This window comes from Lytechinus variegatus, chromosome 5, assembly GCF_018143015.1.
Source record: "Lytechinus variegatus isolate NC3 chromosome 5, Lvar_3.0, whole genome shotgun sequence".
In the NCBI taxonomy this organism is placed as follows: Eukaryota; Metazoa; Echinodermata; class Echinoidea; order Temnopleuroida; family Toxopneustidae; genus Lytechinus; species Lytechinus variegatus.
The window spans coordinates 7,513,481-7,539,698 of record NC_054744.1 but is presented as its reverse complement, the minus strand read 5'-3'; the positions used below and the strand labels follow the sequence as shown (position 1 = coordinate 7,539,698).

The window sequence follows — 26,218 nt, the reverse complement described above, 5'->3', positions numbered from 1 at the left end:
CCTGAATTGATTTCTTAAGTATTTTACTTTTTAATCGTTCTTTTTTGATATATATATTCATGTATTATTAATTTTTGGTTCTTTTCTTTCTTTTTTTTATTAATTTGTCGGCGACATTATATCGGCCATAAGTAGCATCAATTTAGATGCCTGTGTTTTTTTAAAACACAGTTAGTATTGAGTTTGTACAAGAAATCTGGGGTCTGACTTGCACTTACATAATGTTGCGTTTTTCGTAACTGTGTACCCGAGCGTCGCAAATTTGGTCCCCAAAGTTGTTGGAGACTTGGACTTGAAATTAATAAGTCAGTGAGCGGAGCGCTCAAAAATTTCCTGCGGTGGATTTCTTATGACATTTTAATCATTGTCGGATTTTTTGATATGTCCTGAATTATTTTCCTCATATATTTTTGTACAATTTTCATATTTGCATGCATGTCCCGTAACACAAAGGTTAGCGATTGATTTGTATGATTGATTGTACATTGTAGTTATGGAATCAATCGAAAAAAATGTTCTACGATCATTTCTAAGTTTTGTGTGATGGGCCCCAGAAGGTCTTAAAATCTCAGTTGCACCATTGCACTAAGCTTCTGGGTAAAGAATGAAACTAATTGTGCACGCAGGACATCTACCCATACTTCCACACACAGACACCCACACATACACACGCCCACACACCCTCCCTCACGCATCAACACACACACACATCCTCACAGCCCACACACCCACTCCCAAACACCCCTCACACACACGCACGCACCCTCTCACACACGCACACACAGTTAAAGTGCTTCTTTTGGGATGGACATAGAAATAAGTTGCGGAACTTATCATTTTCTTTATCATATAGATTTTGCTGACAACGAGAGTGACGAGACTGTAGGTCTATAATGGCTAAAAGGGTTGCAATCATCGGTGCTGGAGCTAGTGGGCTGGCTGCCATTAAGTGTTGTCTGGACGAGGGTCTCGAACCAGTGTGCTTCGAGAAATCGGGTGATATTGGAGGCTTATGGTGCTATCGAGAGGAACGGCACGATCAAGCTAGTGTTTTCAAGTCGACAGTAATCAACACTTGCAAAGAGATCACATGTTTCAGGTGAGGTTTGATACTACTTACAGTACTTTGTTTTTCCTAAGGCACAAATCATTTTCCGACCTTTAAATTTCATCGAGAACATTTCAAAATGTTCTAGAATAAGAAGTGAATAGTTACAAATACCGTCGTCACTATAATTGGGGTCCTGTCAATGCAATAACATAAAAAATGCGTTTAAATATTTAATTAGACTGCCCTTTTTTAATTTTCTTGTTTTTTTTTTAATTCGTAGCCTCTGCTTTGTCAGGATTCCTGGGCTTCAAACATGCATCCCTTGCGACGCCATGTGGAGACATTTTCCATAATTCAGTTGTTGCCCTCGCATGTCTATTATGGTTTGAATTAAATATGATGTTGATGGTTCATCTCAACATTGTATCCTCTGAAAAACCGCTTAACTTGATTTAGCTTAAGCCGTTTTAATATTATGCTAATTCGTCTTTTTTCTTCAATTCTGTATAATTTATCTTCAATCAAGTGACTTCCCCATTCCAGACGACTTCCCAAACTTCATGCACAATAAACTAATGTTCAAGTACCTTCACCTCTTCTGTGACCGATTCCATCTTCGGAAGTACATTCACTTTCACACTAAAGTGGACTCTGTGGTTTTGGGGGATGACTACAAAGAAACGGGCCGATGGAAGGTTACAACAAATCATCAAGGTACTTGCAGCAGGTCCGTTACTGAAATCTACGACGCTGTTCTTGTATGCACGGGACAATACTCTACACCACATATTCCAGAGATTGAAGGTGAGAGGGTGATGTAAAATATTTCCCTCTGGATGATGAAATTTCTCCACTATATATTTTCTCGGACAATTCATGTTACCTTTGCTAATTGTATCGAACGAACTATAACAAACAATCCATATTTGAAAAGGTCGCGTGGTGTAGTGGTTTTGAGAGCATTGGACTCAATTGATTGCAAGGTTGTAAATTTGAAATCCCAGCTCGGCTGTTATGTTCTCAATTTTAACTGAACGGCCCAAGACTTTAAGGACAGCTCTATGACTCGTTAAGGTAGAGTGGTGAATTGATGCACATATGTATATACGCCGAAAGTGGACTGAGGCCGGCGTTGGAGACGGCTCGACTTGTATGTTACACGCCCCCTTTTTTTAAAAGCCGAATTGACGCCGGCTCGGACTGAGTCTATCTCTCTAAATGTGACTTAAAGCCGGCAACACGTCGGCTTCACCCTCGTAATTGGTACGTGTAACACCCCAAGATTGGCTCGACCACAGAAACAACGAACAATAATTGTTAGCTATAATAACAATAATCTGTGCACATGCATGGCGCAAGAACAGTGTAAAATGTTGACGTGAAAAGTCAGGCGACTCATGTCGCTTGAATAGACAACGTGAAGCCGGCGTCAGTGTAGACAGTGCAGGCCTCAGACCATGTGTAAAAAATAAAAGAGGGGGGGGGGATAAAGAATTCGAGGAGGCTGCAAATAATTGCAGGCGTGAAGGCGGCTCAGCTGACCTACAATGTTTCCTTTGTTATGAAGTGTAGACCAGCTTGGCGTTGATGCGGCGGAAAGCTGCTTTTATTAGAGAAGTTCCTCGGGAGTTCTTTAACAGAAACATATCTAAGGCCTCTGATATGGTACCACTTCGTAATTCCGAAGGTTCTTTATTCCGAAGGTTAGATAATGCGAAAACAAAATAAGGTTCGATGTTCCGAAGGTTCGTTATTCCGAAAGCAAAATAAGGTTCGTTGTTCCGAAGGTTTGATACTGCGAAAACAAAATAAGGTTCGATGTTCCGAAGGTTCGTTATTCCGAAAGCAAAATAAGGTTCGTTGTTCCGAAGGTTTGATACTGCGAAAACAAAATAAGGTTCGATGTTCCGAAGGTTCGTTATTCCGAAAGCAAAATAAGGTTCGTTGTTCCGAAGGTTTGATACTGCGAAAACAAAATAAGGTTCGATGTTCCGAAGGTTCGTTATTCCGAAAGCAAAATAAGGTTCGTTGTTCCGAAGGTTTGATACTGCGAAAACAAAATAAGGTTCGATGTTCCGAAGGTTCGTTATTCCGAAAGCAAAATAAGGTTCGTTGTTCCGAAGGTTTGATACTGCGAAAACAAAATAAGGTTCGATGTTCCGAAGGTTCGTTATTCCGAAAGCAAAATAAGGTTCGTTGTTCCGAAGGTTTGATACTGCGAAAACAAAATAAGGTTCGTTGTTCCGAAGGTTCGTTATTCCGAAAACGAAATAAGGTTCGTTAATCATTTCGTTTTGGACTAACGAACCTTCGGAATTACGAACCTCATTTCGTTTTCGGACTAACGAACCTTCAGAATTTCCAAACCTTCGGAATAACGAAGCTTCGGAATTACGAATGAATGCGCTCTGATACACAATGTGTCGGGTTGTAAGCCAGCTGCGATGCCGTCTTTGGAGCAGCCTGCACACCTGCAAGTTGGAGCCGCGCGCCTCCAGATCACTATCTTCTTGTTACATGACTTTTGATGTAAACATGTTCTTGCAAGATTAGTTAGTTATTTCTAGTTCAAGGGTCAAGTCGGCCTGAGTCCACTTCAGGTACATACCAATTGAAGGACTGAAGCCGGCTCGACGCTGGCTTCAAAACACATCGGCAGGTGGACTCAGACCGAGCCGAAACCGGGGTCAGTCACCCACCCTAAAATCAATATAACATGATAATTTTTCCAAAGTGTCACCCCGCTACTGATCAACCGAGGATGTGTGTCTCAAAACGATTAAGTGTGACTTGAAGTTGCACTTAATTTCCTAGCTATGCTTGGTATATTTAAAAACGTATCACTGTATTAATTGGTCAAATCATATACTCAGATGACGAAGACACACGGAATTGTGGCTGTGCGTATGTCATGTCGGCACTTAAGTATGACTGAAGTCACACTTAAATGTTCATGAAACACGCCATAAGTATAACATATACAATATGGTAAAACATATCATTTTTATGGCTTATGTTTTCATAATTGTCATTTCAAGGAATGAACGAGTTCAGGGGTCGGGTTCTTCACACGCATGATTACTCGACACCCGGAAATTTTGAGAACAAGCGCGTCTTGATAATTGGAGTGGGTAATTCTGGTTGTGATGCTGCAGTGGAATTGAGTCAACATGCATCAGAGGTGAGTATTATGATAAATGTTCAAGCCCAACCAACTAACCATTACAAGCCCAACCAACCAATGCAGGCCCATCCAGCCAACCAAAACAATGGACCTACAAAAAGATGGATTGAATAAATTCACTGTTTGGCTGTCATTGTCATCGGAATGAATATTAGTTTACATTGATCCTATTGCGGCTCGAATAATAACATTTTATTGCACAAAAATTGTCTGCTTCTCAATGTTTACCGCTCTAAATCTAAATCATAAAGGTCTGATACAGGACATCACCTCACAAAGGCCATGCCTTCAATCTGCAAACTTCCGCACATGCATAATTAACTCGATATTCAAACGGTTTTCAAAGTGGGGGGGGGGGCTGAGCCAAAAGTGGGGGGGGGGGCTGAAAAAATCACAATTGTATGATAATTTTTGCGTTTTTGTACACGGTTTTGGAAAAAAGTGGGGGGGGGGGGGGCTGAAGCCCCCCCGGTTCCGCGGCCCCTGTATATTCATTATTGCTTTCTTAAAACTTCACTAGCTGTGCTTCATTTTGTTTACAAAGGACATTGTGCAAATTTCCTGTAGAAAAATTTATGACACTGGTGGATTTCCATGGAATTACGATTGATTGGATCAATCCTGACATTTTGTATTATATATTCATAATGTCCCATCCCCCCTCCGGCCCCCACCCTCTCCCATCCCCCTCCCCGGCCCTCTCTCTCCCGCTCTCTTCTTCCCCATTTTCAGGTTTATTTGAGTACACGTAGAGGGATGTGGATAGTCTCCCGTTTTGGAAATGGAGATATATTTTTCCATTATAGACTGTTGGATCTCCTTCCCCATCCAGTGAAGGAAAGGGGAATCAGGGCTTTTGTGGAGTAAGTGTTATTATATTGGTTGGAATTCTTTGACAAGAAATGGCGGGAGGCAATTTATTATGATATCGGCTAACTGTCCAATGCACATTTACGTTGTCGTTCGATCTAGCTGAAGAGATTGGGGTTGCTCAAAAGGTACATGTCTTTGTGCATAGTAAAACTACAGGAATAGGAGATCTGGCAAAGACCCTCAAGGATTTTAACGCTAGAATGATATCATGTCCATCTCCTAATTTTTTTTCTCGAAAAAATGCAGATTGCCGGTGTTGTCCATTTATGAAAATAAAACTGGCCCCAAAACAAGGTTGATCCGTCAAGTTAATATCGTACAAGATGACAGAGCATGGGCGCTGTTAACATTTTGCACTTACCATCTATGATTTATTTTATTGTTGGAAGGGTGATTTTCTCAATCTAACTTATCCCTAAATTTAAAAGGATCGATCGTGCTTTGCAGCAAATCACGCTATTACTTTATGTCCCTATACGGTATATCCCTCAGTACGAGTATGATAAAAATAATTTGACTTAACAAAACCTACAAACAGGGTGATACTTAAGTATGAATTTGCGTACTACTCTAAAAATATCCTCAGTTTACAAGATTGCAACGCTGTCAATGCATGCAATCTGCATGTTAATTACAATTCCATATTTCCAATGATGTATTTGTTTAGGAAAAGAGTGGATCACAAATTTCTTGGTATCCGACCCGATCACTCAGTGCTAGGCCAACAGGTAACAATAAACGATGTTCTCCCTACCTGCATTGTAAATGGATCCGTCATTATCAAACCAGATGTAAAGCGCTTCACACCTACTGGTGTCGTGTTCAAGGATGGAACCGTCGAAGATCTGGATGCTGTCATCCTTGCAACTGGGTACGTCTTTGAATTTCCCTTTCTTCAAGATTCGGTGGTGACGGTAGAGAAGAATAAGCTTCCACTCTACAAGTACGTGTTCCCAATGAACCTCCAACATGCTACCATCGCTTTCGTGGGATACACCAAACCTGCGGGTTCTGTTATTCCCATATCAGAGTTACAAGCTAGATGGGCAGCAAGAGTCTTTAAAGGTCTTGCAAAGCTACCCTCTCCAGAGGCGATGAAAGCCGACATGGTGAGTAAAGAAGGAGCTATGTCCAAACGTTTCGTCTCCTCCCAGCGCCATACACTCCAAGTGGATTTCATCAAGTACATGGATGATGTTGCGATTGAGTTTGGGGTGAAGCCGGATTTCGGGAAGATGTTGCTCCGTGATCCAATCCTAGCTCTGAAGTGCGTTTCCGGTCCATTTACACCCTATCAGTACCGTCTAGTTGGACCAGGTCAGTGGAGTGGTGCCAGAAATGCCATCATGACAATCTCGGAGAGAGTCAGCAAACCTTTACAGTCCTATAGGCTCCACATACCTCAGAAGGAAAGTTTTTTCTATCATGTCAATAGTTGGTTGATATATTTCATTATTTTGTTCGTTTCTGTCTACATTATTTGGCAATAAACCCCTTTTTCCTCCTCAGGGGGAGGAGGGTTGACTTTTTTCCAATACCATTTTATGATAAAGGGCATTACCAAGAATTCAGAAAAAAATATTTGATATAAATTAATCGTTGGAGATTGTTTACTGTTTAGTCATTTTTACTGATTTGTTTGAAAAGCGCATTTTTGAAGCATATTGAATATAATTTTCATTGTATTTTGTTTGATCTTAATATATATTTACATCATTTTATAAGAAAAAACGGGCATTACCAAGAATTCAGAAAAATTATTCGATAGAAAATAATTGTTGTAAATTGTTGTTTACTATTTAGTCATTTTAACTCGTTTCTTTTAAAATGCATTTTTGAAGCATATTGAATATCATATTTATCGTATATTGTTTGACCTTGTATATTATACCATTTTTTTTAAAGAAACGGGCAATTACCAAGAATTCAGAAAAATTATTCGATAGAAAATAATTGTTGTAAATTGTTGTTTACTATTTAGTCATTTTAACTCGTTTCTTTTAAAATGCATATTTGAAGCACATTGAATATCATATTTATTGTGGATTGTATGACCTTGTATATTTATACCATTTTATTAAAAAAACGGGCATTACCAAGAATTCAGAAAAATTATTAGATAGCAATCAATTAATCAATTGTTGTAGATTGTTGTTAACTGTAAAGTCATTTTTACTGATTTGTTTGAAAAATGCATTTTTGAAGCATATTGAATATAATTTTCATTGTATATTGTTTGATCTTATATATTTACATCATTTTATAAGAAAAAAAACGGGCACTACCAAGAATTCAGAAAAATTATTTGATAGAAAATAATTGTTGTAAACTGTTGTTTACTATTTAGTCATTTTAACTCGTTTGTTTTAAAAGTGCATTTTTGAAGCATATTGAATATCATATTTATCGTGTATTGTTTGACCTTGTATATTATACCATTTTATTAAAGAAACGGGCATTACCAAGAATTCAGAAAAATTATTAGATAGAAATTAATTGTTGTAGATTGTTGTTAACTGTTTACTCATTTTTACTGATTTGTTTTAAAAGTGCATTTTTTAAAGCATTTTCAATATAATTTTCATTGTATATTTATGATCTTATATATTTACACCATTTTATAAGAAAAAACGGGCATTACCAAGAATTCAGAAAAATTATTCGATAGAAAATAATTGTTGTAAATTGTTGTTTACTATTTAGTCATTTTAACTCGTTTGTTTTAAAGTGCATTTCTGAAGCAAATTGAATATCATATTCATTGTATATTGTATGATCTTATATATATTTACACCATTTAGAAAAAAACCGGGCATTACCAAGAATTCAGAAAATTATTCGATAGAAAATAATTGTTCTTTATTATTTAGTCATTTTAACTCGTTTGTTTTAAAGTGCATTTCTGAAGCAAATTGAATATCATATTCATTGTGTATTGTATGATCTTATATATTCACACCATTTTATTAGAATAAAAGTTCATTTGCAAGAATTCAGACAAATTGTCGTAGATTATTATTTAGTCTTTAGTCATTTCAACTCATTGTTTTAAAATTGCATTTTTTGAAGCATATTGAATATCATTTTCATTGTATATTGTATGATCTTATATATTTACACCATTTTTTAAAGGGCATTACCAAGAATTCAGAAAAATTATGAGATAGAAATTAATTGTTGTTAATTGTTTAGTCATTTTAACTGATTTGTTTTAAAATTACATTCTTGAAAAGGCCCGAAATCATGTTAAATGTAGAGTAATTGGCTTATGTTTGAAAATTTTAAAAAGGACGAGAGAGCAATTACTCAAGTGTGCTATTGAAATTGACTTAGGTTGCACAATGATGAGCTTACAGATTATAACAGTTCTTCTTGGCTGAAATTTATTGAAAATACGTTAAATCAATCTGGCCTATCAAATGTCTGGCTTGATCCAAGTAGGGCCTTAATTTTCACACGTGAATCTTGAATGATGATTGCTATTGTAATCGTGACTGTGATTAGCGTTCGTAATTCTAATCATGTTCTAGTTTGGTTTCACACGTGCTAAATATTCGTCATTAGCCTTATTTTTTATTGGACTCATTCAAATTACGATTTTATTTACCGTGTGAAAGGGCGGTTAATGAGTGTAAAGCCTCACCGCCCTTTCACACGGTAACAAATTCATAGCCATTCGATCATACCCCCCCCCCCCCTCTCTCTCACTCACACACACACACACACACACATCCTCACGCACCAGGGGCCCTGTTGCAGAAAGAGTTGCGTTTAAACGCAAGTCAAAAATGCGCGCTGTTGATTGGTTGAAAATCAAGTTGCGCATGATTTTTGGAGTTGCGATTGATTGCAACACTTTCTGCAACGGGCCCCAGCACGCATGCATCCTTACATAGGCCTACCTCATCACATAGCACCCCCCACAAGACTCCGCCTCCCCCCCCACACACACACACTCACATCTGGGCAATGTACGTCCAGCCCCCTATTTGTGGGACCTTCATGAAATTATCTGTCTCTGAATTCTTGTTCTTTTGACAGTCTGTAATGTTATCAAAGGACCATGACTTGGTCAGTTTATGAAGTGAAGTAACATGTAAGAAAAATGGGGGTCGGACGTACAGAAGGGTTGATCATTTTTTATGGAATTGTCCATTTGTAAAGAGTATCAGCCTAATATAAACATAATGTGTGAAAATAAAAATAACTATAAAAGAAAACATCACAAGCCATAAAGGGGATTAGTATTACATCTAGCAATAACCATTCTACAACTTTCACAACTTTTTATCTAAAAAAGTTGTGATTGATATTACAAAGTTCGAAAAGGAAATTTCTAGTCTCTTAGCAGCTGAGCCTTCATGTGCCACATGGAACCATACGGAATGCGGTTGAAATGGTTGGGAGCAGTGAGATCAATCCAATTATTCGGTTTTCTTAAATATATTTGAAATATCTCTAAAAAAAAAATATTCAGAAACAAAATCAATCTTCCGGCGTTGCCAACAACTTTCAATCTCGTCAGTGAAGCCGCAAATAAAAGAAAAACAAACTCTCTCAAGATATGAGAAAGGAAAGAAAGGGCAATCACATCATTATTATGCAGGTATTATTCATTCTTCCACAATAAATGAGTTTTGTAATCGAAAATGACTCGACGGAGAACAACATAATCGTTGAAGCTACATATAGAGGATTGTCTAGAGATACATATTCAGACATCAAAGACGACAACGGTATTCGCTTTTAACAAGTTAATCTGACCCTGTACGATCCTGCAACTTTTGTTCAAGTCTTGAAACAAGATGAAGTCCACACGATTCGCCATTCCTCTCTTCATGGTACTCATCTTCATTGTTTACCAAGCTTCTTCATCTAGTGGTAAGTATACAATCACATTTTTTTTCTTAAAAAACCAACACGCTTCATTACGGTAAAGGAGAATGGAAACCTGGTAAAAAGTAAGCTTGATTTAAGACAGAAACAAAATAAAATTATCAAATCGATGCAAGTTTTTTGGGAAAAATACCAAATAATAAGAAAGTTACGAGCATTTGAAAGTGGAGATCGCTATAATGATATGGACATCCTTCTATTGGCAATGCCACCAAAATGCTTGAATTCACGCTTGTACAACTCCCCTATATTACTTTTTTACATATTTTAATTAAATGAAGTCCCGAAGTCTGAGCTCGGGTGTACTTTTTTTTTTCATGGGTGGACGTGCCAGAAGTCTCGTAGACTACTTTATAGACAAAGAGTGTCTACTATTATAAGTGTGATAAAGTGATAAAATTACATGTTGTGTTGGTATATTTTAGTGTAAATACATAGTGGAGAGTCGTACATCTATGACATCACAAGTCTTGACAGCATTGCTAATGGGCATGAAGGGGCGGGGGGTCATAGAATTAAATTGATTTTCCCCCAAGCAAATATACTTTATTGGTTTGATGCCAGCATATTTACAATACATAACCTAAGATACCTTCTGTGTAGGCAGAAAGGTACAAGGTATACTGGGGCCCGTTGCAGAAAGAGTTGCAATCAATCGCAACTCTAAAAATCATGCGCAACTTGATTTTCAACCAATCAACAGCGCGCATTTGGGACTTGCGATGGATTTTTGGCTTGCGTTTAAACGCAACTCTTTCTGCAACGGGCCCCAGATCATGTAAAAGATAATGTGGAAATACAACTACAGAAATACATAATTCAACGAAAGAACAAAACGGAAAAATGCTAAAACTGATAAGGGTAATACATGCACCTGAAGAAAGACTAAGTATAAAGCCTTGTAAGGGTAAACAATCATACAAGGATTTTGTGGATTTCTAGGCTAGGCCATGTATGTAAAGTTATTATTTTGAAATAAGGAAATAATAAAAATCAAGTATAACATAGATAATTTAGGAATAGATGGTGTTGAGACTAATGAGTATACATGTATGTGCCAGACACCTCAAAATTAACAATTATAGAATGATACTATAAATACATAATAGCTGAGATCATTAAACAGAGTAGTATTACAGTGCTAATGAATATAAATCTATAATGTCGGAATACTGTTAAGAAGTATATGCATGCTTGTCAAGTGAAACAGGATATAATTATGTATGAAATGTATGTGTCCTGGGGGAAATGGGAAAAGAATAAAGCTGATAATGATAGTGAAAATAGTACTCTCGACATTTAAATGCTCAAATGCTCATAGCTTTTTTTTAATCCAATTTTTCTACAGCCTTCTTTGGTATTTTCTTGACTTTTCTGTTTTCATATACAAGTTATCTAGTATCCCATGGTTTCATTCTCCATTGAGGGGAGCAATAATTGATGATAATTGAATCCTGAATATTCCATCTATTGTTTAAAATGATTAAACTGTGACATGTTATGTTAATGGTTAGATTGCGATATGATACTGATTTTGTCACTCACTTTTCATTGCATTCATGGATCAGATCCCATTTCACACTTCCTCTTAATGAAGTACTTTGTACATTACTTTATGACTTAAATTCCTCATTGGTCGGTACCAAGAGGTATCTAAGCTCATCACAATCAACCACTGGCTACCTTGTAATTCAAAAAGTTTCAAATTTTGGGGAAGATCCGGCCTACGCTCATGCATACCCCCACATTGTGTAATAGCCTTTCTGAAGAAATAGAATAATTTATATCTTTAAGAAATCTCCTCACAACCATTTTATTCCATTTATAGCTCTTTACAGGCCTCGGGCACTCTCTTAAGAGTGGTTTTTGCCCTTTACAAGTCATATTTTGAGTATATCTATTATTCATTAATAGCTAGTTGGACATTTGCTATCAAAAACTAAATCTATATAATTGGTATCAGATTTCTAAGCAGATATGAAATTTATATAATTTTCGTTCCATTCAATCCTGCTTTTTAAAAGTGGAATTGAAATTCAAAAGTTTTGAATGAACTTTGAGACTTCCCGTTCATTTCGTGTCATTTCGTTGTATTGTATTGATGCGTATCCCGCCACAAGCCTCAGCTTTTAGGGTATACGCCTTCTTCTTTAAACCCAACATGTACATATTTATATTTTTCATAACAAATTGTTTTTTGTATGAGGTAATGTTTACGAAAAATGTAATAAAATTGAATTTCATTATTCATTATTTTATTCTATAATAAGATCTGAAAAAAAGTGTTTCTCCTTGAAGTCGCAATGGTTTCCCTAAATTTACAAAAAGGTGATTCCATGCTAGAAAATCATCAATTTTCACAATATTTTTCAACCTGCTGTCCAAACAAACAAGGAACTTCAGTCAGTGTGGTAATATTCAAGAACTTCTGGGCAGCTATAAAAAATGACAACTAATAAAAATAGGTTGTCCATGGAGGAATTAGAGGTGAAAATGTTGCGTGTCGTGCAGGACATTTCTGAGTCCCGTACGACACACATCATTTTTATCTTTAATTCACTTATAATTAAACTATTTTTGTTGGTTATCAGTTTTTAACATGCCTATATACCGACTCTAACTTTATCATTGACAAAAAGTGAAAATTTTATTGCTCAAGCATTCAGCTAAGGGACTAAAAACTGTTTCCCGTACGGCACGTATGAAATTACCCAAGAGGAATAAATGCCTAAACTTTTCACCAACCGAATTGATTAGATTTTATTTTCAAATCTTAAAATTTATATCATTTTCTATCATAAACAATGGTCTAAATGACTGGGGGGAAGGTTGAAATGTGACCGGCAATCGTGAAGTTGAGTTATTAAAAGGAAAATGAAACCTTTGAAAGAAGACAGCTTGTGCGAAAACAGAAAAATCAAAGAAACAGATCAACGAATGTTTGAGAAAAATTGAATAAATGATAAGAAAGTTATGAGCATTTGAAGTTTAGATCATTATTATAATGTAAAACCCTCAGTTAGCAACGCGACAAAGATGTGTCATGTCTCATGTGAACAACTTTCCCCTAAACTTTCTATAACTTAAACTGCCTCTTTGATCACATCTATTAGTAGATCATGGCTATAGGAGGGCATGTAATACAGCTTATTAAAGAATACTTTATGGATAAAAAGTTTGTATTAACATAAGAACATTTCGGGGGTATTTTGTAGTCCATCACAGGGAAAGTTGTTCATGACATCACACATCTTTCTCGCATTGCCAATAGAAGGATCTCCATAGAATTAGTGATAGCAATATTCAAATGCTCATAACTTTCTCATTATTTGTCCGATTTTTCTAAAACTTTCTTTTATATTATTCTTTGATTTTTCTCTTTCCACGCAAGCCCATGCACTTATTTCAAAGTTTTAAATCCCCTTTAATGGATAATTTCAGAATGCAACTCAATGACATAATGAGAAGGCATACTCGTATTCAGTTTCTTTTATAAGAATTTCAATTGTTATACTCCGTTTTTATTCAATATGTTTGATTTCTGTTCGACATGTAGGTTTTAGTGATTCTGTTGCTAATGATTTCGCCGAAGAAGTAGAATCTGGTAAGTTCCGATCCTAGTATCTATATTTAATTTATTGATTTATTTCATTTCTATATCCATTTTTTTTCTGTAATACAAATGAGAAAACATAAATACAAATCTATACAAATCAATCATAACAAAGCGCTTATACTTGCAATTTGGTAATGACAAATAATATGCAACAAACAAACATCGATAATAAATAAAACCTTTTTAAAAGAATAGTTGTACATGCATGTATGCTTAAGAAGGAACAGAGGTGAAAAAAAAGAGACAGGAAGCGGGGCTTGTATGACGCTGATCGCTCGAACAGTACGGAAATAGGAGAGTGTAAGCAGATATTGGATTTCAAGGATGGCCATGTATTATAAAAATAACGGAACATTGGTGCTTTTGTGGAGATATTATTAAAAAAATAATGAAGAAATGGGTCAAATGAACAGATGGAGGATTAATAGAATAAGAATAATGATAATAGATTATTATTATCATATAAATAGATAAATCTAAAAAGAACATAACAAGCAGTTTGCCTAGTCTGATTGAAATTTTGATTAATAAGTGGGTCTTCTTTCGGATGTTGCACTGCAAAAACACCGGTGTTAATTAAACACCAGTCCGGTATCTAAGTCGAAAGACACCAGGGAAGTGTTGAAAACAACACCAGCTTAGATTTAAACCGGCATTGGTTTAAAGCTGATGTTCGTGTTGTTATAAAATGCCCATCTTGTGTCAATCTAAAGCCAAAGTGGTGCTGTTTCAATACCTTAAGCGCTTAAGAGACATTCTTTGTGATAAATAAGCGCTATATAAATGTTGTTAATTATTATTATTATTAATTTATGACCTCTCTGGTGCCGTTTCTTACATAGATACCGAGCTGGTGTACCGGTATTTTTTGCAATGTGGCGTTCATTCAAGTCAATTGTGTTACGATCCACTTTCAATTTTTCATATTTACAGTGATGATACAGTAGTAGGTACATGGTATCATGATCGTCATATCAAGAGCATTTATAAAGATGAACGTAGACAGTACAAATAAACAATAATCGAAACAAAATATAAATAATTGGAACGGAGTGCGGGGCAACTATAAAGCAGAGCTTGCACCCTGTCAGAGGTAAAAAGGGTTTTAAGCAATGACCTACAGGTGCAGTCAGAAATTTTTAAGGCGTCCAGGGCATTACCACATTCCTCAGTGCAGGTTGTTAGGCTAATGCTAATTGAACTGGTATTGAGATATATGCTTGAGTGAATTCATTAAGAGGAGAGGTGTGTGTTAGTGTATGGGGTGAGAAGCTGGAGCAAGGTGTGTAAGGAGTGACAGAGGCACGCCGAAGTTCCAGTGCACCATTGCTTCTAGCCATGAGAGCCTGTCATTTTGGACTTGAAACTCGTTTTCTGCCATGCGATCCTACAACTATATGGCATTATATGGCCTCATTTTAGCAAGTTTTGACCTGTAGCTGGATTGTATGGGCAGGTAAATTCTCTAATTGGATCTGGGCAGTTTCATCCTGTGAGGAAATGTAAGTCAACTAATTCGTGCATTTTTATTTGTCTCAACCAAAATGTAATTGAAATTATCAATAAAAATAAGCTTCAGCACAGGTATATAAAATGTAAAATAAATGGAGTAACTAACATATTGTAGATATTGTAAATATTGGACATTACTGAGTAATATCATTTCTCACTGAGTAATTTAAATCGCAGGTGAAATCCGGTTTAAAAAAAACATTACAGCAATGGATAAGCCAATTTTATTGATTTATGTTAGTCTTTTAAGTTTAATTAATAGTGATCAAAACCAGAAACATTATTAATGAGAGTTGGGTATTAGGACTGGGTAGTTGATGTTAGTCATAATATTTTTTCAGGTAACTCCTTGGGCGGATGTCCGATAGAGCTACCCTACCGGGTGAGAGAAGTAGGCCATTTTGTTTTTTATGTCGGTCATCGTTAGAACTGGCACGATTAGCAACATGGAGCAATGATAAGGAACACGATGACGCAGAGGATCGAGGAAGAAGGAAAATTCAGATAGACAGAGATAAGAGAGAGAGTACTACCACTGCACTAGTGAACAATTGATCTCGGTGATCTTTTGCAATGTATGTAAAATGGGTAGAAGGAGTGAGATTTGACAAAAGAAAAGAAATATCGATCTTGGTGATCATCTTTCCACTTCCATGTTTGGTCCTCGAGGGTGATAACGAAGTTTCTAATGATCTTGGTGATCAGTTGAATTGGTATAGTTATGTCTTAGTGACAAGAGGATTGGTGTAAGTTGATCTTGGCGATGAGAAATGAAACTTTGTTATTGGCACTCTTTGACATTGATTATTGACAAGTACGTACATTTTCCCAAAATTAGTTTGGTATTATAATTACTGGTATGACGGGATAAGAGATACCGTCTAGTATTTCGAAATTTGAGTATTGATATGTGAATTTTGATCAGACTGGCAAACTTTGATAAAATTAATGGAAAACTGCATCTTGTTATACTACAGCATTCTAACTGACGCTGTCACAATTGATGATTTGCTAATATGCAAGGGTATTAGACGTTAACCATTTAGAAGCTTGTAAACGATTATTTTTATATTCAAATTGGCTTCCGTTTCATAAAATAAATTATATTGTACCATTTCATTGTATTTGCAAGGAGATCAATCTGGTGAAGCCTTTTGCTCCAATTGTACCGATGTTCATTTAAAAGGCAAGGGCTAACCCAGGTTGTCAGTAAAATTGTTTGATTTGTTATATATGAAATGAAAAATGTATGATTGTCAAGTTGACAACGAAACCAAATTTGTTCTTTTGCTGATTTCCATCATTTGATAATAAATTGATGACCTTTGGTTTCACGGCCTAACGATATTTTAATCCGTGTCTCCCGGCATTTCATTTCAAGTCACCATATCTGACACACCCGTAAAAGGATAGCTTACACGTTGCTCCCAGACGTATAAATAATGTCTTCGTGATTACAATTATATAGTCTGACGTTGAGTCTGGCATCGAGTCTGGTGTTGACGTCGATGACGGTAATGATGTCCTTTGACCGAAGGCGTTACTCAGACATAGAGGTGTAAACTATGATGTAAAGTCTACGCTAGTCAAGTTGTCAGGGCGAACGTCAAAGGACTTCGACCATGTCAGACGGTCAATGAGTTGATTTCAGTATCCCCTACAAGTTGTCCAAGTCAGATTCCATATTTAAAGAAATCGAGAAAATAGAACTTAAAAAAATGGAACTGTAGCAGTAACACAGTATTAAATGTTTTGTTATATTCCGATACTTGAATAATCATTGATCAGGAGGTATTGTATTATAAAATGTTTTGCAATTTAGATCTCATATCAAAGCTAAAATATCGAATGTTTGATCCTTGAATTCAACATTTGATTTCTGTTCTGTATTGAGTGATACTTACAGGATGTCAAATTGTGCGGGAGCAGGGAGCACTGCTCCCAGGAAGCAACAAAAGAAATTGAGGAAATTGTGCCTTCATGAGAAAAAATAAAAATGGGAAAAAGGAGAAGAAAAAAAGTAGAGGAAAAAGAAGGAGAGGAAGAGGAAAAGAAAGAAAAGAGGAAGGCAAGAAAGGGGAAGAGGAGGAGGAGGAAAAAAGAAGAAAAGAGAAAACTTAGAAAAAAGTGCCATATTTTCATTCATTTAGTTACGTCTAGACTAGCTTGCAAAACGTAGCAGAGTAATTCAGTAATACTGAGCACACTTAATCTGGATTTTTTTATACATATTTTACCTTGCACTTGCACAGTGCCAGTGAGACTTAGAAAAAAGTGCCATATTTTCATTCATTTAGTTACGTCTAGACTAGCTTGCAAAACGTAGCAGAGTAATTCAGTAATACTGAGCACACTTATTCTGGATTTTTTATACATATTTTACCTTGCACTTGCACAGTGCCAGTGAGGTGAGGACAGGTCTGAGTGAGGAAATTGAGTATAGGCGCAAAACAATGTTATTTATCTATTAATTGATACTTGAGATTCTGATATATATATCCGATATTATATCCCTTACTTAAGATTGTTGTATTGAGAGTGTACACAAGGAGAATAAGAATAGTTTTACTACGATAAACGTTTGTCGTGATATAGTTCATTTTCCTTGCTGACGTCACGCATAGTCCATTTTTTCCCTAGGGAAAAAGTGAACTATACGTTTTTTGGACCCCCCCCCACCATGTAAACTCTACCAGTGCAAAATAAGTATTCTTAGTCTGTAAGTTGTAACAACACAGAAGTTGTATGATGTTAGAGATAAGCATTAGCAAGCAGTACACAATATATACGATTACAACTGTACAAAATTGCAAGGTCTAAGCATAAATCAGTACAGAATAAATACTGTAAGTTTGTATCAGTAAGAAGTCCTAACGTCCAGGCTGGAAAGGTGTATTGTACCTCTAGGTCTAAACGACCCAACTCCATCATTAAACTAATAGTTTCTGATTGGGAATGGATCTTTCATCCATTTAGATGCTCAATTATATGCACTACCTGTAACAGTACAAAGCCAAAGTGAGTACTGAAAGTCTATCATGTCTATACATAAGTTATAAAGTATTATTGGGGTGACTTTGTAACAGTACAACCATGTGAATATGTAACTCATGTTGTATCTTTCTTCACAATGCGCAAAAATGTAGACATTTCAGAATAATGTTGATTATGAAAAATCAACCACAAGTGGTTGTTTTTTACCAGCTGATTGAGGAAACTTTGAGCTTCAAAACTTGCTCCTGAGGAAGAAAAAATAATTTGACGCCCTGGATACTTATCCATATTTTATGTTCTGAATTATTTGATGGAACCGATGGAACCATTGTTCCGATGAACATTTGCATTTGAAGATTGGAATTAAAATTTAATTCCGTTAAAATCTTTGTCAGGTGTAACTTTGTCTGAGTTCTGTATTTCAGAAGTTGCCTCTGGACAAACGAGCTATCACACCCTCGATCCCCTTGGCTGTGACACAGAAGACTTTATTTACCTATGTTGGCAAGGATTACAAAAAGCGAATTGAATTAAAGTTGGGGGACATTGTAAATTTACTCCTCGATTGCTGTATGTATTAACAAGACGCTTTGTAACAGGCAAGTATACGATGAAAGGCCAAGCTAAAAGCGATTACCCAAGGGTTTGCAATAACGAATTTTAGAATGGGAAAGTCGGCCAGATTCGTTATTATGCATCAAATGTGCCAGACGCGAGGTGAACATTCAGTAAATTTTCTTGTTTTTTATTTTCGACATTGGTCAGCGGTCTACTTTCAGTGTTTGAGTGTCTAGACACCTTATTAATCTTATATTAATCTTATTTTTCATTTATGTAGCTGAATACGGGAACGTGGAACTTGAAGAATCTGGTGAGCATTATATTCTTCAGCGATTATAGTAATCAAGTTCAGAGCAGGACTTTGTAATATCCAAAAGATAAATTGTCATGCATCTTCTGAATTTCGTTGTTATTTGCTTCCATGGTTTTAGGTGCAATATTTAATGAAAGAGAGAAATCAAAGCGAGTGAGTGGAAAAAAAGGGAATATCATACATGACTATTTCCGTCTTTAAGAGAGTTCCTTCATCAGAAACAGAAAATTAATGTCCATTCCAAATTATTCAAAATCTGTTTTAAATAATGTATGAATAAGTACTCTTGATATTTTTTTCCACTTTAGAAGTATTACCATCCTATCTTGTATCTTTCCAGTTGTGCTTTTTGAGGAAAAAGATGATTGTAATCAAGTCGGCCTGTGGTGTACCTAGGTGAGGACACAATTTTGCTGTTAAGTACATACATGTATTTAGTTGAAAAAAGGGGCAAGTTCATTTGCCGAAAGTTGCTCGAGAGTTAAGTAGTGCACTGTTAAAAATGTTAAGCAACGCTGGTTAATCCTGTCACTCCAACAACATTGTTTAAACTTTTAAATAAGTTAACCCGTCACTCAGACGACTATTGTTTAAAAGTTGAGAAGTTGTTTAAAAGTTTAAGCAACAGTTGTTAGATTGACGGGCTTCAATAGCATTTTTAGCATCGTTTTTTTAACAGTGTAGACGGCTTATTATGGCTTATAACATGGGTGATGTTTCTGGAGATCCGTCGTATGTTGAATTTTGTACAGCATCCTCTGAGGATAATATCGCTCTCCCGTAAAGTGTACGGTCGGTAGTGCGTCAACTTGCGTCTTTACTATAACGCGACTCGACGTTATGCTAATAATTTTTTTCTACTTAAATCATAATTTGTCTACAAAATGTACCACATAATGTTGAATATCATTGATGTTATTGAATATAATTATAATGACATTGATTTGCATTGTAAATGTTTGTTATACAGTAATTTGTATTTTTCTTTATAATCTGTTGGAGATAAATCTGAATGTAAGAGGACAATGCAAGTTTACAGCCTCGAAAGTTTAAAGACACTTTTAGATAATATCAATTTGTCATGATTTTTTTTTTACTTGAACGCGTGCCATAATTAAACGTTCAATTTTTGATCGATTGATTTATCAACTTTTCTTTTTACACAGGCGATATTGGAGGACCGAATGAGGACTTGGAATGGGATTTTGACTGACATATGTCATAATGTCAATCACAATCGATAATCCTAAATACACTCATGCTTCACGATCGAAATCCTTAGTACTGTATTAAGCAATGTCATTATTTAGAATCAGTGTTGTTAATCACGAAATGTTCATCATGTTCACTTTGACCGACAAGTACGAATTACAACATTACATTATTTTTTTTTCAAATCAATAATATCATCTCAATTTGCAGACCTACATAAATTGGCAGCTTACAACATTAATTCTCTTATTAATGCTCAGACGCCCAAATATTATTAGCAAAAATGACATGAAATCATGTGTTATCCATTAAAATAATATAGAAAGGTGAAACGTTATGTGTTTCTTGTCATTTCAAATTGTCATATTGCCGACGTGAATGTTTTGTTCAACTGATATTCTCATGTATCGCCATCTAAAGCGCTGACTTTCCCACTGTGCTGTTGTGCTACCCTCTCTATGTCTGTAGGTCTATAGCATGGTATATTTCAATAGCAATGTTCAAATTGAGAAATCTTAAAGAATACTGCATGTTGTCGCAAACTAACAACTTTATTCCCACTGGGAATACTTTGAAAATGGGTGTATGTGATGTGTGATGGGTATGTGAGCGAGTTGTAATGATCTACTTCTTGGTAAATTTTCTTGTATATTTACCCATCAACCGGGGACGTCCTACACCATTGGGGACGTCCCCGGTCCGGAAACCATGCTTACACAGTAAAAATGAAGTGCTAATTTAGCACTTACAGTGCTTGTATAGTGACCGCACTACGAGTGCTGATTTTCTAGTTCACATTTAGACTTGAAAATCAGCGCTCATAGTGCAGTCACTATACAAGCACATGAAGTGCTAAATTTACAGTGTATAAATGTCATCTCATCTCCGATGGTCAGATCACAATGGGGTGAGAGTACTTTGTGTGAGGAAGTGGATTTGTGAGCGAGTTTGTGATGATCTATTTCTTGGTAAACTTTCCTTCACTCGGGGACGTCCCGGTTGATGGGTAAAATGCTCGAAAATTTCTCATTTCAGAAGTGTCCCCGGTTAGTAAATGTGCAAATGAGTCGGGTGAGTGGAATAAATTCATTTTTTTAGTGAATGTGGCCACAAACACACGTCCCCATTTTGGCGATTAATAAATAATTCTCCGATGGTCAAATTGCAATTGGGGGTATGTGTCAGTTTCGTGGTCAAGCGGTCTATCGCCACCAGACGCATAGTAGTCCGGATTTTAATCTCCGTCTACGGTCGGCACCCATTTAACTCATGCAGTCCCCAAGAGTTTGAAACTTAGCCTACACATCTTTAATTGTAACTTCATTGCAGACATGTTTTTTATATAAAAGAAAAGTTGCAGAATATTAAGTATTCTTTCAAAAGATACCTATTTCTCGAACTTTACTTCATATTTATGATTGAAGATTATTTCGAAATCTAAATGAGTTTCCTTTTTCACCATTCTTTTGTTTGTTTGTTTATCACGTGCTTACTATTAGTTCATGCTAAATTGAGAATGGGCCCTTCCCCAATATTCATTTTTAAAAGAAAAATCCTTTGGTAGCATATAGGTCTATTGACTGAAATATTTTGAACTATTTTCACCACATTTTCATTTTTGGGGGTAGAAATGTGTTTGATTAAAAGAAGATAAATAGAATGCTCTTAGTATCCTTGGTAAAATGTGCACTGGTTTTTGTTTTGTTGTTTTAAAGTGTGTATATGACAGAGAGAAAAAGAGAGAGAGAGAAAGAAAGAAAGAAAGATAGAGTTGAGGGGGAGAGAGAAACCTCTGGTGGGGGGGGGGGGTGAATAGTAGAAAGGCAGTGAGAGCGAGGTAGGACGTGTTGACATCGTATTATTTCATTTCATTTATTGGTTTTTGCAACATTTTTATAACAAAATTCTGGACAAGAAAATTTATACCTGAAATTTGACATCAAGATAATGAACAATAATTTTGTATATAAATCATCAAGTATATCTTACATAAATGAAAAATATTCAGTGGTATTTTATGTTACACAATAAATAGGATGGTAGCAAGGGTAGTCAAAAAAGCAAAGCTTGAAAACGTAACAGACCGGCCCCCCTATTTTTGATAACCTGCAGAAAAAGTGTACTCTTTAACTTGATAGAAACTATGAAAAACAGAAAGAAAAGTAAAAAAAAAAAAAAAAAGAGCTCGAACTTCGCGCTCGCCTTATATAAGACCACATGAGATACCTTATCTTGTTTTTTTACAATAAATATTAACATGTTCTTAAAACTTCAGTCTTTAGCTAATTCGGACTACCCCCTGAAAAAAAAAATCAGCTTATAGCGGCCAATCGAGAAAAATGTTGATGAAAATATTTTCGCCCCCCCCCTATTGGCGAAAGCTGGATCCGTGGTAACATAAATTACGCAAATGAGTTTGGGGTAAAGGTCACGAGCCACACCCATCGCGTTAGATCGGGCAAGGCTACGTGTGTTTGGTTAGAAACCCGTCATAACGTTTGTTTTTATTCGGAGATGTTCTGTTTCAGTTCTTGCCAGCAAGCTTAAGGAAATCTGTCATGTTTTTTTTTTCTTGTTTGAACACAGTGTTTGGTAATTTCTATTCTTGCCAGCAAGCTTAAGGAAATCTGTGATGTTTTTTGTTTTCTTGTTTGAAGCCAGTGTTTGGTAATTTCTGTTGTCGAAGATGACACAGCTAAACCTACACTTCAGTTCGAATACATTCCTTTGCTTGGAAAACTCACATGCGGTGGTAAGCGTTCATTGAAATCTTTATTGCTTATCAGAAAATAATGTGTATTTAGAGGTTCTGAATCATTCATCTATTAATACTTATTATACAAGCATGATAGAAAGTATCGCTTATGGTTTAATAGCTTTTTTGGAAATGTTATAGTGTGAAACAAGGAATGATTGAATTTTATTGCATTCCTGTTATCGACATTTTAATTGTTTTTTTTTTCTAATCAGAGATAGGAATTGGTGTGTTTGTGTATGAATGCGAGTGGTTGTGCTCAGAGGGCATTCGGTAAATCAAAACGGATTTCAAATGAGATTTCTAGATTAAAATTTGAATTATTCTTTCAGAGTTTTACTTGGGGTTTAAAACTGCTGATAGTATGACGTCAGAAGGACGGTCAAAGCATTCACCGATACACGCAATGTAGACGTCAGAGGGCCGGTTGGACGCTACGGAATCGTCGAGGAGTCGTCGCGTCGGTGGATCAGGACATTGCACATGCGTGACATCGATATCGTTGGACTTTTGTGTTTTGGCATGCCACATGTACATCGAGCCCATCCTTGAACTTTTTCAGGTTTTCCCCTTGTATGAATGTGCTTGATTGAGTGAGTGTTTGGTTGATTTATTTATATTTCATTTCAGATCAATTTGGCCAAAAAGAAATTCATTGTTTAATTTGATATGGTTAATTTATTGATAATGGAATTTCACTGAGTATGTGACATCAAAGAACTGAATTTTAATTGAATTAAATGTACCCAAATTAAATTCTAAGTCTTAAAAGTCTATTATTTGATCTCTTGTCCTAAGATCTCCTTTTATTTACTGGTTCCTTAACAGGGCCGTGACAGAGACCAAGTGTTGGGATTAGTGAGAAAATTAAAGATGAACTTTCTATTGTGAAAGTGATATTGTATTAAGTTCATCTTGTGCCTGAGGTAGTTGAAATGTATGTTAATCAGTACTGGAGGAAGAGGTTTAATTTCCTAGTGTAAAAGGGCATTCTCTATAGAGTCTTTAATGCAAGAGTTAATTGAGCTGCATGCCTTGTTTTATTCAGCCCAGGATAGGTTTTTGTGTTAAGGAATTTTCAGGTGCAAATATGCAAATTAACTTTGGACATGTTCCTTGGAGTGAACATGTAGAAAGGTACACTTGGGGCAGACACACACAGCCAGTTAGAGAAAGAGGGCATGCCAAGCCTGGGCATGGATCCTCAGGAGATTTCGTTCAATTAATGTGACATTTTATGGTTTAGTCTTCTAATTCTCCAATTTTTAGAACGGGAGAAGAACCTGTTTTGACAGGGTATCTCATCGATTCTGTAAACACGTAGTTAGTTCAGCACCACCGGTGAGTTGACTTAGGAGCTTTTGTATGTTTTGAAAGTAACAGAAATTACAGTGTATGTGAAAGAAACAATACTGATATTTAAAAGGATACTCGAATATAGTAAATGGATAATTTATTTGTGACCTGTTTCTAAAGTATTTGAGTAAACCCTTAGAGTTGTTGGAATTTTATCCTTATTGTTTGAACTTTAAGAAAACTCGTATCAGCATTTCAAGGGATTGTATATTCATAGCAAGACATTGGACTTTAAATGGAATATGAAATGATGCCATAGATTATTTAGTAATTAATTAGTAAGATGCTTTAATGCTTTAGACATGAATAACTATTCGTAGAATCTGAACCATATAGTAGAGAGTGTTTTCTGGCCGTTAATAGCGAGTTTTCGATGTGCACGTCGACTAGTGGACTGCGACGAAATTGGGTCATAATAGTCTGCTTTGTGTTTACGGTATACAGAACCAGCAGTAAACAGAACCGCTGGAGTAAATCACCACGTGGCTTCAATCAATGGGAAAGGATTTGATTGCTCGTTTACTACATTTCGAACGAGCGTGATCTGAGCGAAGTCCATGGTCGTCATCATGAAGGTGACGTGACGTGTCAGAAATGGCTTGCACATGCTCAGTATCTTCCAATCATGTGCTCGACTGACTTTGCATACCATCAACACAAAGCAGACTATTATGACGTACTTTCGTCGCAGTCCACCAGTCGACGTGCAAATCGAAAACTCCCTATTTAATTTTATATGGCACGTAGTCTGGGGCAGGATGCACCCCCTAGGCCTACCCATCCTTAGCTCCGACGTACATGACTAAGTCGATTTAAAGCATTGATTCTTCTTCGGAGTCTGAACTATTCATCAAAGAATGGTGACGTATAGAATTGTTGAGACAATGAGCGTGATTGGATTTTGAGAAAATTATTATAGGCGCATATTTTCTGTTAATTATCGAAGAGCGAGTGGATCTTCTTTAGCACTTAAGGAAATGGTTCAGAATGATGTCTTTAAGTAAATGTGTTAGTATTGGATTAGGAGTAGATTTAGGGAGGTCATGATCAGGTCAATACAGGATCCGTTTTGTGCAGAGCCTTGGCAGTTATACAGTTATGCAATGTGGAAATTGTTGGAGGAATATTGTAATTTGAGCCTTGGTGGCAGTTACGGTTTTGTAGCCTGGAAATTGGTGAAAGAACATTGATGTTTGGAGAGAAATAAAGCATAGTATGCTTCAGAAAGTAAGAATCTGATTTAAAGGCATGGCTGATGTGAGTATTGTGTTTATTTGGTTGTTGCCATGTGACAATATGAAATGTGAAAAAAATCAAATTTTCACCTCATTGTCATGTGAAACAAAATTTTATTCCTCATGAAAATGTGGAATTACCATCATTTTAGGTTTTTGGTTACAAGTTGGTCCTTACTGTCAAATCTCGTAAAATTGAAATATTTCATGATTCAAACAATAAAAAACAAAAACAGTGAGTGATGGACATCATCGACTGACTCATTTGCATGTCACTGAGTTGTGCATGTCACTGTTTTGTGAAAAATAAGCGAAACTTTAAAATGTCATAACTTTCTTATTATACATCTGATTTTGATGATATTTTCAGTGTTATGCTAGTTTGATTTTCCTCCATTTATTTAAATCAACATTGTTCTGGGGTGGACTTGACCTTTAACTGTCCTACGTCATCGCTTCTACTCATACTATATAAGATGCAACATACTCTCTCCATGTTTTCTGCCCTTCACCATGTTCACGCTCTCACCCCCCTTTTCCACGACCTTCCTCCTCCGCCTTTCTTTCTTTCTCTCCCCTCTCTTTTTTTCTCTCTCTCTGTATCTCTCACATGCATACACATTTGAAAACAAACAAACACATTGTTACCGAGAATGCTTT

The 26,218-nt window shown here is 36.2% G+C and overlaps 1 protein-coding gene and 1 long non-coding RNA gene across 2 annotated transcripts; both read left to right on the top strand.

Annotated features, from left to right (window-relative positions):
- Positions 1 to 846: 846 nt before the first annotated feature.
- On the top strand, positions 847 to 6,971 carry LOC121414750 (flavin-containing monooxygenase 5-like). The gene is made up of 5 exons (XM_041607811.1): positions 847 to 1,099; positions 1,578 to 1,855; positions 4,090 to 4,232; positions 4,968 to 5,098; positions 5,776 to 6,971. The coding sequence occupies exons 1-5, from the start codon at positions 894 to 896 to the stop codon at positions 6,596 to 6,598; spliced, it is 1,581 nt and encodes a 526-aa protein (XP_041463745.1). The 5' UTR covers positions 847 to 893; the 3' UTR covers positions 6,599 to 6,971.
- A 2,778-nt stretch (positions 6,972 to 9,749) lies between these two features.
- On the top strand, positions 9,750 to 20,311 carry LOC121414749. The gene is made up of 5 exons (XR_005969903.1): positions 9,750 to 9,989; positions 13,561 to 13,608; positions 18,965 to 18,997; positions 19,341 to 19,396; positions 20,167 to 20,311. It is a non-coding gene; the product is annotated as an uncharacterized LOC121414749 (long non-coding RNA).
- The last annotated feature ends 5,907 nt before the right edge of the window (positions 20,312 to 26,218 follow it).